The 14,228-nt window shown below is 46.8% G+C and overlaps 1 protein-coding gene and 1 non-coding gene across 4 annotated transcripts in view; both read left to right on the plus strand.

The window, feature by feature from the left end:
• The window catches only part of ZNF446 (zinc finger protein 446), a 28,780-nt gene extending 14,603 nt beyond the window's left edge, over positions 1–14,177 (plus strand). For all 3 annotated transcript variants that reach the window (XM_010586671.3, XM_064294333.1, XM_010586670.3), the window contains one exon: positions 88–14,177. In XM_010586671.3, coding sequence (XP_010584973.1) covers positions 88–593 — 506 coding nt within the window. In that variant the 3' untranslated portion in view covers positions 594–14,177. The remainder of the gene's footprint in view (positions 1–87) is intronic.
• On the plus strand, positions 9,532–9,642 carry LOC111749669 (U6 spliceosomal RNA). The gene has a single exon (XR_002784867.1). It is a non-coding gene; the product is annotated as a U6 spliceosomal RNA (small nuclear RNA).
• Positions 14,178–14,228: the final 51 nt, after the last annotated feature.

Here is a 14,228-nt window from a genome sequence, read left to right on the forward strand (position 1 = left end):
GTGCCTGCCACTCCTGCACGCACGTCCCGGGTCACAGGGGCTGGCTTAGGACCCCAGGCTTATGGTCCACCCTCTCCCCTCCCCCAGGAGACGAGGGCAGGAGCCCCTGCGAGGCCCCCCCTGGCTATGCAGAGGCCCAGCCACCGTGGGGTCCAGCTGCTGTGCTTGTTTCGCTGCCGCAAGCGCCCCCTGTGCAAGTCCAGGCCTCATCCCCTGGGCCTGGTCCAGAGCCAGGTGTGCTGCGCAGGAAGGCCTACACGTGTGAGCAGTGCGGCCGTGGCTTCGATTGGAAGTCAGTGTTCGTCATCCACAGGCGGGCGCACGCAGGCGGGCACCCAGCTACAGGGGACATGGAGAGGCCACCGCCAAACACCCGAGAGCCACTGCGCTACCCTCGGCGTGTGCCTGCAGGCCCCCACAGCTACCCATGTGAAGAGTGCGGGCGCAGTTTCAGCTGGAAATCGCAGCTGGTCATCCACCGCAAGAGCCACGTTGGCCAGCGGCGTCACTTTTGCGGGGACTGTGGCCGTGGCTTCGACTGGAAGTCCCAGCTAGTCATTCACAAGAAGAGCCATCGGCCTGAGGCCCCATGAATGAACAGAGGACAAGGCCCGGTGCAGCTCCCAGCCCCTGCTTCTCAGCCTGGGTCTGGGAGACTGAAGGTGGCAGAGGGTCTCTTGCACCAGGCCCTGTCAGACCTGAGGAAAAGAAGCCTCTGACTCTCCTTCCAGCTCCTGCCCTCTGGAATGAAGCCTGAGTTCAAATCTACTGCTAATTGGAGACCATGGGGTAACCTGTGTGCCAGCCCCCCAGTTGTGACAGGGTATAGGCCGAGGATGTTCAGAAACTGCCCTTCCCTGCCTTTCTGGGAAGTGGCTAAGCTTAGGTCTGTGTCAAAGGCAGCAGAAGCCCTGAAGGTAAAACCGACTTCTCCCTGGGGAAGAGGCAGCCGAAGATGTGGTTCTGCTGGGCCTGGAAGGCCCTAGGCAGCTCCATGTGACCTGTGGTCCTCCTGGCCCTCAGCGCGTGTTTTAGATTTTTTAAACTCCATCGCCTGCTTTTAAAACCAGGAGCTTCTGGATAAGAATCTCAATTTCTGACTTCTGGAAGGTCAGAAGATCTAGCAATGCTCTCCTGACAGCTGGATCTGCAGAACAGCTGTGCCCAGGAGGATGGCCATCCCCCCCCCCACCCACACATGGTCCCTGAAATCCCCCAGCCACCCCCTGCCCCCACTCCCACGTGCCTTCTTGCCCATTGGCCTCTGGCCTTGAGTCCTGCTTAGGTGGACAGTTACAGGAGTTCCTCCCATAGCTAAACTAGTGTGACCACCAAGAGGGGCCCAAGGGTGTGAAGTGGGTTGTCAGCCAGGCTTGGATAAGGCCATCAGCACCTTTGGGGCAGGCGTTTGCTCCCACAGCCCACATGATAACCCAGAATAATCTCCCCCTCTCAGGAATCTTAATCACATCTGCAAGTTCCCTTTTCACAAAATGAGGTAACTTACGGGTTATAAGGATTAGGACGTAGAAATCTCTATGGGACCATTATTCAGAGACAGTAAGGATGGTGGTAGGGGGTAGTAACCACACTGAGGGAGGATGGGTAGTTTTTTAATAAAGTTTTTCATATTTAAAATTATGTTTCCTTAGAAAAATTTGAAATATACAAGAGGGAAAAGAAGAATATGAAAATGGTCTCTAGTTTCACTGTCTCAAGTTAACACTAATTCCAGGCAGGAGCGTTTTTTTGTATAGCATCCTGTGAGGTTACGATATATTGTTTTAAGTCATATTCTTTTCATTCCCTCATTTCCCTAGGTTATTGAAAACTTGTTTTTAAAGGCCTGGGTGAATCTTGCATTTTTTGGTCCGTGCCGTCATGTCTACCAAGCCCAGAGATTTGCCTGATGTACCCTGTGGCACACAAAACTCTAAGGCACCCAAGTGTGTACCTCGGGTATAACTCTGGCTATCTCCTTAGGACAAATTTCCCAACGTGTTTTTCTCTGTATAAGTCTTTTACATCCCTAGTTAGATTTATTCCTAAGTATTTTATCTCTTGGAGGGGCTATTAAATATTGTTTTCCTGATTCCCTTTTCTGAGTCATCCTTGGTAATGTAGATGTTTGTATGTTGATCTTTTACTTTGCCACTTTGCTGAATCCTTTCTTTCTGTTTCAGTAGCTTTCTTGTGGAATCTGAGATTTTCTATGTATAGAATCATATCTGTGAATAGGGATAGTTTTACTTCTGTCTTACCAAATTGTTGTTAGGTGCCATCGAGTTCACTCCGACTCATAGCAACCCCATGTTCGACAGAATGAAACACTGCCCTGTCCTGTGCAATCCACACAGTTTTTACTATGATTGAGCCCGTTGTTGCAATCACTGTGTCAATCCATCTCATTGAGGGTCTTCCTCTTTTTCACTGATCCTCTACCAAGCATGATGTCCTTCTCCAGGGACTGATCTCTCCTGATAACACGTCCAAAGTATGTGAGATGTAGTCTCGCCGTCTTTGCTTTTAAAGGGCATTCTGGTTGTACTTCTTTGAAAACAGATCTGTTCGTTCTTTTAGCAGTCCCTGGTATATTCAGTATTCTTCACCAACACAATTCAAAGACATCAGTTCTTCCTTATTCATCGTCCAGCTTTCTCATGCATATGAGGTGATTGAAAACCATGGCTCGCGTCAGGCGCACCTTAGTCTTCAAGGTGACATCTTTGCTTTCTAAAACTTGAAAGAGGTCTTGCAGCAGGTTTGCCCAGTGCAGTCTGTCATTTGATTTCTTGACTGCTGCTTCCATGGGTGTTGATTGTGAATCCATGTAAAATGAAATCCTTGACAACTTCAATCTTTCCTCCATTTAGCGTGATGTTGTTTATTGGTCCAGTCGTGAAGATTTTTCTTTCCTTTATGTTGAGATGTAATCTATAGTGAAGGCTGTAAGTCTTTGATCTTCATCAGTAAGTGTTTTAAATCCTGTTCACTTTCAGCAAGCAAGGTTGTGTCATCTGCGTAATCCAGGTTCATAATGAGTCTTCTTCTGATCCTTATGCCCAATTCTTCATGTAGTCCAACTTCTTGGATTACTTGCTCAGTGTAAAGATTGAATAGGTATGGTGAAAGGATACAACCCCGATCCACGCCTTTCCTGACTTTAAACCACACAGTAGCCCCTTGTTGTGTTTGAACGACTGCCTCTTGATCTATATACGGTTTCCTCATGAGCATAATTAAGTGTTCTGGAATTCCCATTCTTCAAAATGTTATCCATAGTTTGGTATGAATCACACAGTTGAATGCCTTTGCATAGTCAAGAAAACGCAGGTAAACATCTTTGTGGTATTCTCTACTTTCAGCCAGGATCCATCCGATATCAGCAATGATATCCCTGGTTCCACGTCCTGTTGTAAATCTGGCTTGAATTTTTGGCAGTTCCCTGTCAATATACTGCTGCAGCCACTTTTGAATGATCTTTGGCTAAATTTTATGTATCCATTTTACTTACCAATTTGGATGCCCTTTGTTTCCCTTTCTTGCCTTACTGCTTTAGCTAGAACTTCCAGTACGGTATTAAAAATAAGGGTGGTGATACTGGGCATCCTTGTCTGGTTCCACTTTTCAAGGGGAATGCTTTCAGTCTCTCTGTTGAGACTAATGTTGGCTGTTGTATGCCCTTAATTATATTGAAGGATTCTCCTTCTATTCCTATTTTGCTGGAATTTTTATCAGGAAAGGGTGTTGAATTTTATCAAATGCATTTTCTGCACCTATTGAGATGATCATGTAATTACGCTCCCTTTGTTTTGTACCTGTGGTGAATTAACACTGATTTTCTAATGTTGAACCATCGGTGCATACCTGGTATAAGTCCCACTTGGTTATTATGTATTATCGTACTGATATGCTGTTGAATTCTACTGGCTAAAATTTTGTTGAGAATTTTTGCATCTGTATTCATGAGGGATATTGGTCTTTAATTTTCTTTTTTAGTGGTATCTTTTTTTTTTATACCTGGGTTTGGTATCAGGGTTATGTGGGCTTCATAGAATGAATTTGAGAGTATTTCTTCCTTTTCCGTGGTCTGGAATAGTTTGAGTAGAATTGATATCAATGTTTGGTAGAATTCTCCAGTAAAGCTTTCTGGGCTGGGGCTTTTTGTTTTGTTTTTTAACTGTGCTTTAAGTGAAAGTTTACAGCTCAAATTAGTTTTTCATACAAAAATTTTTACACACATTGTTACGTGACCCTAGTTGCTATCCCTATAATGTAACAGCACACTTCCCCTTCCACCCTGGATTTTTCATGTCCATCCAACCAGCTCCTATCCCTTTCTGCCTTCTCATCTTGCCTCTAGACAGGAGCTGCCTATTTAGTCTCATGTATCTACTTGAACTAAGAAGCACAGTCTTCACAAGTATCATTTTATGTCTTATAGTCCAGTCTAATCTTTGAAGAGTTGGTTTCGGAAGTGGGTTTTAGTTCTGGGTTAACGGAGTCTGGGGCCGTGTCTTCTGGTTTTCCTTCAGTCTCAGTCAGACTGTGAAGTCTGATCTTTTTACTAGAATTTGAGTTCTGCATCCCACTTTTCTCTTGCTCTGTCAGGGACTCTTGTGTTCTCTGTGAGGGCGGTCATTGTTGGCAGCTGGGCACCATCTAGTTCTGGTCTCAGGATGGTGGAGTCTCTGGTTTATGTGGCCCTTTTTGTCTCTTGGGCTAATATTTTCCTTGTGTCTTTGGTGTTCTTCATTATTCTTTGCTCAAGATGAGTTGGGACCAAGTGGTGCATCTTAGATGGCCGCTCGCTAGCTTTTAAGACCACAGACGCCACTCACCAAAGTGGGTTGCAGAATATTTTCGTAATACACTTTGTTATGCCCATTGACCTAGATGTCCCCTGAAAACATGGTCCCCAGGCCCCTGTGGGGCTTTTGTTAATTGGGAGTTTTTTAATGATCTCTCCAGTTTCTTTTTTATGGGTCTATTCAGATTTTCTACCTCAGTTTGTTAGTTTATGTAGGTAGTGTGTTTCTAGAAATTTGTCTTACAGGTTTCCAAATTTGTTGTACAGTTTTTCACAATATTCAGTTATAATCTTTTTTGTCTCATTTGGTTCTGTTGTAATGTCACCCATGTCATCACTTCCTTGAGTTATTTGCATCGTCTCCTTTTCCTTTGTCAAGCTGGCCAGTCAAATTACTGCAACGACAAACACATAGACCAGTGGAATAGAGAACCCAGAAGTAAATCCATCTACCTATGGACAGCTGATCTTTGACAAAGGGTTGAAGTTCATTAATTGGAGAAGATTAGGTTCCGTAATGGTGCTGGCAAATTGCAGAAAAATGAAAAAGGATCCATATCTCACACCATCCACAAAAACTAAAAATGGATCAAAGACCTATGTGTAAAACCTAAAACTATAAAGTTCATGGAAGAAAACATAGGGACAAACCTAGGGGCCCTAATTATGTCATAAATAGACTATCAAACATAACTCAAACTGCACAAACAGCAGAAGATAAACTAGATAACTAGGACCTCCTAAAAATTAAAAACAAAAGACCACCAACAGAATAAAAAGAGAATGTATAGACTGGGGAAAAGATTTTGGAAACACATCTGACAGTCTGATCTCTAAAATTTATAGAAAACTTCAGCACCTCAACAAGACAATTAAAAAATGGGCAAAGGACATGAACAGACACTTCAACAAAGAAGATATTCAAGCAGCTAACACGTGAAAAGATGTGATCATTAGCATACCAAGCCAAGTTAATTGCTGTCGAGTCGATTCTGACTCAGCAGTGCTATAGGACAGAGTAAAACTGCCCATAGGGTTTCCAAGGAGCAACTGGTACACTCATACTGCTAACTTTTTGGTTAGCAGCCAAGCTCTTAACCACACTGTGCTACCAGGGCTCCCATCATCCATTTGAGAGATGCCAATCAAAAGTACAAGGAGATACCATCTCACACTGGTAATAATGGCACTGAAAAAAAATAACATGTTACTGGAACCCTAAATGGGACTGGTCAGTTTTGCCATCCTGCTATGAGTTGGAATCAACTCGATAGTAATGGGTTTGGTTTTTGGTTTTTCAGGGATGGGAGGGGAAGGGAAGGAAAATTGGATTTTTTTTTTATACTATCTAGTTAGTGAGTTTTCATCCCTTTCCCTCCCATCCCTAAAAAACCAAACCCATTGCCATCGAGTTGATTCCAACTCATAGCGACCCTATAGGACAGAGTAGAACTCCCACATAGGGTTTCCAAGGAGCATCTGGTGGATTTGAACTGCCAACCTTTTAGTTTACAGCTGTATCTCTTAACCCCTATGTCACCAGGGTTTCCAACTAGATAGTAGACAAGTGTTAATTCTGGTGAAGGAAAAGGCAATACACAATATGAGGGAAGCCAGCACAACATTACCCAGGCAAAGGAGGACACTGAGAGGTACACAAGAATAAACGGCAACTATGGTAAATGCTGTAACAGACGATCCTGCAACAACAGTAATAATTTGTGCATAGATGCATAGGCAAATATGCATGTCAGATAGGTGTGGGAAGTCTTATGGGAGTATACCTGCGTGCATATATAGGTATGGTTGTGGATATTTCTACATAGTTGTAAATGGTGCATGTATATTCATATATATATATACCAGCACATAGAGAGCATGGTTGTAGAATCTACTTAAAGACATCAGGACTGAACTACTGGGCTTGAAGGCTAAGGACCATAGTCTTTGGGGACATGTAGGTCAGCTGGCAAAACAGTTCATTAAGATAATGTTCTATATCCTGGTCTGGTGAGTAGCGTCTGGGGTCTTAAAAGCGTCTGAGTGGCCATCTAAGAAACAACTATTGGTCTCTTCCCACCTGGTGCAAAGAAAAATGAAGACTCAAGGAAACAACTAGTCCAAAGGACTAATGGCCCACAGGAACTACAGCCTCCTCTATCTAAACTAAGATCTGAAGAACTAGATAGTGTCTGCCTGGCTACTGCTACCAAGCTCTCTGACCGGGACCACAAAAGAAGGTCCCAGTTAGAATGGGTAAAAATGTAGAACAAAATTCAAAGTAAAAAAAAGACAAGACTTACTGGCCTGATAGAGACTGGCTGAACCCCTGCAACTGTTGCCCTAAGACAACCCTTTGACTTGAAGACACTCGTGGAGGCCACCTTTCAGCCAAAAAATAAACAAGCCTGTAAAATTAACACCCATGAAAAATGTGCTGCTTAGAACAATTGAGTGTACAAGACTAAAAAGGACAACCAGAGATGAGACTGCAGTAAGGGACAGGGGAACTGGACGAATGGAACTGGAAACCTAGGGAGGAAATGGAGAGTGCTGACACATTACACGCCCTGTGACCAATGTCATGGAACTATTTGTGTTAATTATTGATCGGAAACTAACCTGCTATGTAAATTTGACCTATAGCACAATAAAATGTTAAAAAAAAAAAAAGTCCCTAAGTGGGATAGTTGAGTCACAGAGGGCATGGGTTTGTTTTTGCCTTAAGACAAGTTTTTTATAGCTTTGGAAGTCATCTTCAACATGGGTTTCATTGAGCTAAAATCAAGATGTTGGCAGGCCTGGTTCCTTCTGGAGGCTCTAGAGGAGTGCAGTGCAGTGGATTATTTAATATGGTCCTTCTAGCCATTGTGGCTCCCACACAATGATTGGGCAAGACTGTAAATAAGGTGTTTGTGGCACCAAGGGAATTGGAAAGCCTGCTAACAATGCCAATAAGGTGTATGGAACGTTAAAGGGGAGTCAGTTTTGTCATCCTGCTAGGCTTAAAATGAGCTCATCCTAGAAGTGGAGGGTGGGGGGACCTCATTACCATCAAGAAGGAAGAGCCAGGAGTGAAGTATGTCCTTTGGACTCAGGGTCCCTGCACTGAGAATCTCCTAGACTCAGGAGATGAAGACAGAGAGCTATAACACTGGAGAAGGCATGAGATGGGGAGAAGCAGCAGCAGAACCTGGAGACTGTCAGGAGATGGCACGGTGGGAATGCCAGCCCACGGAGAGAGCAAGCTGAGCACCTTCGGGCAGGAGGCTTACTGGCAGAGTAGGGTGCCTCTAGGTACTTGGCGGAACTGTGCTTGATGACCCATGGAGAGAACTGAGCCCTTTGGGCCCAAGGCTTACCAGCAGAGTTGGGTGCCTCTGGACACTTAACAGCAGACCTAAAGAGCTTACCAGAGCAGAGCAGGCCCGAGAGAGAAGCATGTCTGAGGTCATGGCAGAGAAGCTGTCCTGACTGAAGAACGGTATCCTGAGTTGTTTCTGATCCCGAATTGTAACCTGTTAATTCCCCTATAAACCCCATGACTATGAGTATGTCCTCTGAGTTCTGTGTGGCCATTGCAATGAATTATCAAACTGAGAAGTAGAGTGCCATGGGAGGGACACCTGGTGTCAGAATTGGTAAAAAGGTTATCTTCACCTCATAGCAATCAGGCTTGGGCTGATTTGTTCTTCCCCTTATGAAGTTAGATAAGGAGGTCAGATGCCGCCATCACACCATTTTTACAGGAAGAATCCATTCCCTCGCCTTTTCCACCTTCTAGAGATCCTCTGCATTCCTTGGCTCATGGCCTTTCCTCCATCTTGAAAGCCAGCAATGGCCAGTTAAGTTTTTTTCAGATTGCATCACTCTGATTTCTCTCTCCTTCCCTCTTCCACTTTATAAGGACTGTTGTGATTACATTGGGCGCACCTGGATAATCCTGAATAATCCCTTCATCTCCAAGTCAGCTGATGGGGTATGGGATTTTTAAGTTCCTGATGGGTGTGGTCAAAGTGCCTTAGTTATCTAGTGCTGCTATAACAGAAATATAAGTGGATGGCTTTAACAGATTTATTCTTTCACATCACAGTCTAGGAGACCGGAAGTCTGAATTCAGGGCACCAGCTCTAGGAGAAGGCTTTCTCTGTCAGTTCTGGTGGAAGATCCTTGTCATAAATCTTCCCCTGGTGTAGGAGCTTCTCAGCGCAGGGACCATGGGTCCAAAGGATGAGCTTTGCTCCTGGCACTTCTTTCTTGGTGATATGAGGTCTCTCTCTCTCTCAGCTAGCTAGCTTCTCTGTCCTTTTATCTCTTGTAAGATAAAAGGTGATGCGGCCACACCCCAGGGAAAGTCCGCCTACATGGATCAGGGCTATGACCTGAGTAAGGGTGTTGCATCCCATCCTAATCCTCTTTAACATAACCTAATATTGCCCCATTAACCACAGGCAGAGATTAGGAATTTACAAGACAGGAAAATTACATCAGATCAAAAAATGAAGGACAACCACATAATATTGGGAATCATGGCCTAGCCAAGTTGACACATTTTGGGGGGACACTATTCAACCCATAACAGTGCCTTAAACAAAGCGGCGGGGGGGCATTTTGTCTTCCCTCCAAAAGGGCTTCTAACACCCTTTTCAACCTTGGGCTCTCATTCTTTACTGTCCTCCCTTCACTAGAATCCAGGGAAATGGAAATTTAAGTGGCTGTGAGTGCTCATTTTGGCAGCACATATACTAAAACTAACTGGAATCATACAGAAAAGATTAGAATGGCCCCTGCAAGAGGATTATACCTAAAGTTGTAAAGTGGCTGCAAGCTGTGACTCCCCCTAAAAAAAAAAAAAAAAAATTTTTTTTTTTTTTTTTTTTTTGAGGGCAGAAAATAGCAGGATAACCTCTTGCTGTGAGTTACCAGGAGGACTGTGACCTACTGCAGCCCTTTTGGAAACCAAGCTAGCAGTACCTATTAACATTTGTAAATTGACACTTTGACCCATCCCTGCAACTTCTCTTCTTGGACTTTAACTTACAAAATACATCAGTAAAAAAAGATAGGTGTTTGGGGTCGCTATGAGTCGGAATTGATGGCAGTGGGTTTGGGTTTTTTTGGTTACTGTGTAGGCTTTGTTAAGGCATCCCTAGGCAGGGCTTCAAACTGGTTTCTTCTGGTTTGACCCCTTGCTGAGAATTTTAACTTTCACCCCCAGATATACTGAGTCAGAATCTACATTTTAACAGGATCCCCAGGTGATTCATATCTGAATCTGGGGTGGAAATGTAAATTTTTAGCAGGAGGTCAAATTGGAATGAACCGGTTTGAAGTCCTGGCCCAAGGAAACTAATACACTTGGTAAGTAATTTCTTGACTGCATGGATTTCTTTTGTTCACATCCCAGATGCTGGTTTTGTCTGATGGTAGGAAATACAGTGATAGGGCCTCACTAGGTAGGGCTTGTTGAACTGGGCACCCCAGGAATGCAGTGTTCCTCACCACGGGGATGGCAGCAATTTAATGCCCACTCAGCATAGTATATGCAAGAGTGATGGAGACATGGGTTCAGGCTGGCCTCTAGCACAGAGGGTGGAATGGCACAGAGACCCAAAGAAGTATGGAGGACAGGGCCCAGCAGTTCTGGAGGGATAGTAATACAAAGTGGCTGGAAGACTGGGCCTCTGTGGCCTCTGCTGTTTCATCCACACATCCCAGGCTCCCTTTCTGGCTGACCTCTGTCCCAGAAAGAACAAAGACCTTAACAAAGACGTACTGTGTGTGTGTAGAGGGAACCCTGGTGGCACAGTGGTTAAGCGCTGGACTGCTAACAAAGGTTGGCAGTTTGAGCCCACCCATCAGATTCTCAGAAGAAAAAGGGTTGTGATCTGCTTCTGTAGAGATTACAGCCTTGGAAACCCTATGGGGCAATTTTACTCTGTCCTATAGGGTCACTATAAGTAGGAGGAACTGACTCTAAGGCAACGGATTTTTTGCTGTTTAGGACAGAACTGGGCCCCTGGGGGATGGGGTGGGGAGGGCGCCAGCTGAGCTTTTCCTGCTATGTGCCAGCTGGGGTCCCCCAGGGTGTCAAATAATATTGGGCCTACAGTACACCAGAGGAAGGCGGGCCTAGGCCGAAGCAGGAATGGCAGAGTTCTATGTTCACGAAGCCCCAAGCTCCCTTCTCTACCTGGAGTTCCTCCTGGAGGCGCTCTCCTGGAGGCAACAGGAGTGTGAACTAATCTTACGATCTATGGTAGGGGAAGAGAGCTGGACCACAGGGAGCCTGGATCCAAGTACACTGTCTGCACCTGTGTCCGGAAAGGGTTGCGGTCCTGCAGTGAACACAAGACCCCCTCTGCCACGTAGGGCATAAAAATAGCAAATGGCGGCTAGAACGACCATTTCGTAGGTAGTAATCACAAGCAGCCTGCTTCTATAAAGATTACAGCCTTGGAAACCCTATGAGGGAAATTCTACTTCATATAGGATAGGTATGATTCAGAATCGAACTGACCGCAACGGATTTTGTTTTTTGGAATCACAGGCCTGGTCCTGTGGTGCCCGGCCTCCACTGAGCTCATGACTGCGCCCAGACCGCAGTCACCACCAACGACAAGATTCTCATAGCTGAAGCCGAGCTGACGGGACCAAAGAGGCTCCAAGTGGGAATGATAAGGCAGGGCTTCGCTTGCGCCAGGGCTCGCAGACGCATTACACGTCCCCATGATGACTTCTGTGCGGCCCCACTGCGCCACTGCTGTAGCGGTTAATACCGTCACCTTCACCGCGCCGGCTGCGCGACGAAGACCAGCCCATACTCCAGGTACCGGACGTCAACCCACTCTCAATATCGTGGGCAGCCACATCAACTGCACCGCCCCGCCGCAACTGCACTTGCGCAAGTCACTCCGCCTACAGTTCCCACAATACCCGGGCGGTTTTTGCGGCCTCGGAGGCGGCACGGACTACGCTTCCCGGAGGCCTGTGTGCCCGCTACCTTTTGCTACAGCTCAGCAAGGCCCAGAGCGACAATTCCGGCTCTTCAGCCAGCGGACTCCATTTCCCAGAGGACTCGGCGCCTTCGGGTCCCTGCTTACAGCTCCCACAACTCACCAGGCCTCACTTCCGGTTCCTGAAACAATGTGGACTCATACTTCCTAGAGCTCTCGGCGTTGGCTCATTGCCTTGCTCCCTCCCACCCCACCTGCAATGTCCCGAGCTTTACTTCCGCTGCTGAAACAAGGCGGACTCCATTTCCCAGAGCCCTCAGCGTTTGCGTCTTCCCTTATCCCCGTTTACAGCTCCCCCAGTGACAGCACAGCATTTAAAGCTCCTGACACGATGGGAAATTCACTTCCAAAAGGCTTGGAGCCCACGGTGACCCAAGATTTACTTTCGCCCCATGAAACACCGCGGACTCCATTACTCAAAGGGCTCTTCGCCTGCCAGTCCCTGCCAAAAAAACCCAAACCTGTTGCCATCCAGTCGATTTTGATTCCTAGTGATCGCATAGGGCAAAGTAGAACTGCCCATTGGGTTTCCAAGGCTGTAAACTACGAAAGGAGCGCTGGTGATGTAGTGGTTAAACGATTTGGCTGCTAACTGAAAGGTGGGCAGTTAGAACCGACTAGCTGCTCCAAGGGAGAAAGATGTGGCAGTCGTATTCCATAAAGATTTACAATCGCGGAAACCCTATGGAGCAGTTCTATGTTCTACAGGGTCGAAATCAACTTGAGGCAATCAGTTTCGTATTTAAGCTTAACGGAAGCTGACTGCCACATCTTTCTCCAGCAGAGTGGATGATGAGTTGAAACCGCCAAACTTTCAATCAGTAACCAAGAGCTTTACCCACTGCAACACCAGGGCTCCCTGCCTATGTTGTTTGTTGTTAGGTACGGTGAGAGCAGTTCTACTCATAGCCCCTTACGTACAACAGAAGATACACTGCCTGATCCTGCACTATCCTCACAATCATTATGCTTGAGCCCATTGCTGCATCATTGGGGCAATCCACCTTCTCGAGGGTCTTCCTCTTTTTCGCAGACCCCAGGTCCAAAGGACACACTATTCTCCCAGCTCTTGTTTGTTGGTGGTATGACAAAATGGTGGACAACCACACAATACTGGGTATCATGGCCTAGCCAAGTTGACACACATTTTTGGGGGACACAATTCAATCCATAACAATGAGTCTTCCTCCAATCCTATTGCTGCGCTCTTCATAAAGTCTATGAATCTCCGTAGAAGATGGGGCCTGTGGGTGGGGGGCCGAGGTCATGGGGCTTCTAGATCCTGGCGGAGGCGAGGCTAGAGAAGCCAGAGTTCCTGGTCTCTTAGGAGGTGATTCTTGGCAGACATGAACAGAGTTCCACCCATTCCCAGGGGCATGGTCACAAACGCTGGCTTCTCCCCCGTAGATGGAAGGGGGGAAACGTGTCCACGCAGGAAGTGGAGAGTGTGTTGCTACTCTTGGACTTCCTGCAGGAAGTGAACCTCTACCGCGTGTCTGTGCCAGGTGCGGAGGGCTCGCCTCATTTTAATCCTCTAACAACCTTGTGGATGGAGGGTTATTATTCCCATTTTACATGCGAGGGAAACTGCGGGGCACAGAGAAGTGTAGAGACTTACTTGCCCAGTGGACCAGTGATCGATTGGTGGAGCTGGGCCAAGCAGGAGGATCAGCCGTTGCCCTCACAGAGGGCTTGCAGGTGAGGCAGGGACGAAAATGATGGGGACAACAATGGCTGGTGTACTTCCTAGGGTGTGAGGGCAAGGTGGGCATGGCTGCCGTGCAGTTGGCCCCCAGCCGAAGGTTCGACGAGCAGCACCTGTACCAGTATGTCCGCACTTGGCTCCCTGCCTATGCTGCCCACCCCCACCCATTTCATTCGTATTCAGGTGAGCCCAGGATAGCAGAATTCCAGAGCAGGTGGGTGGAGGTGTCACAGCTGTGGGGGTCACAGTCGAGGGTTTATGGTTATCCCTGCCGGATGTCCTAAAGATCACAGGCACCTTCAAGCTGGCAAAGTCTTGACTGGTGCGTGAGGGCTTCAGTGTGGGTATCATTGCTGACCCTTTTCATACTGGGCCACCAGGCCCAGGCCTTCCAGTCCCTGACGCCAGTCATGTACAAAGCTGCGTGCAACGGAACCTGGAGACTGACCACATGGTGAGCCCGCAGGACACCCAAAGGGGCAGGGCACCATGCCAACCACCAGCCCAGCCTACAGTGTTACCTCCACCCTGTACCTGCATGGGGTCTGCATGATTCCCAGACTGGCCAAATCCCCAGCCACACTGTGAGACATAAGGACACTGGACCAGGAGACAGAGGGAGAATAAACTCAGATGTGTATACAGACGTCTGCTTGTCTCTAAAGTAGGAGTGAACATGCAGGACTCCCCCCCTCCC

The sequence above is a fragment of the Loxodonta africana genome, chromosome 11 (assembly GCF_030014295.1).
Source record: "Loxodonta africana isolate mLoxAfr1 chromosome 11, mLoxAfr1.hap2, whole genome shotgun sequence".
In the NCBI taxonomy this organism is placed as follows: Eukaryota; Metazoa; Chordata; class Mammalia; order Proboscidea; family Elephantidae; genus Loxodonta; species Loxodonta africana.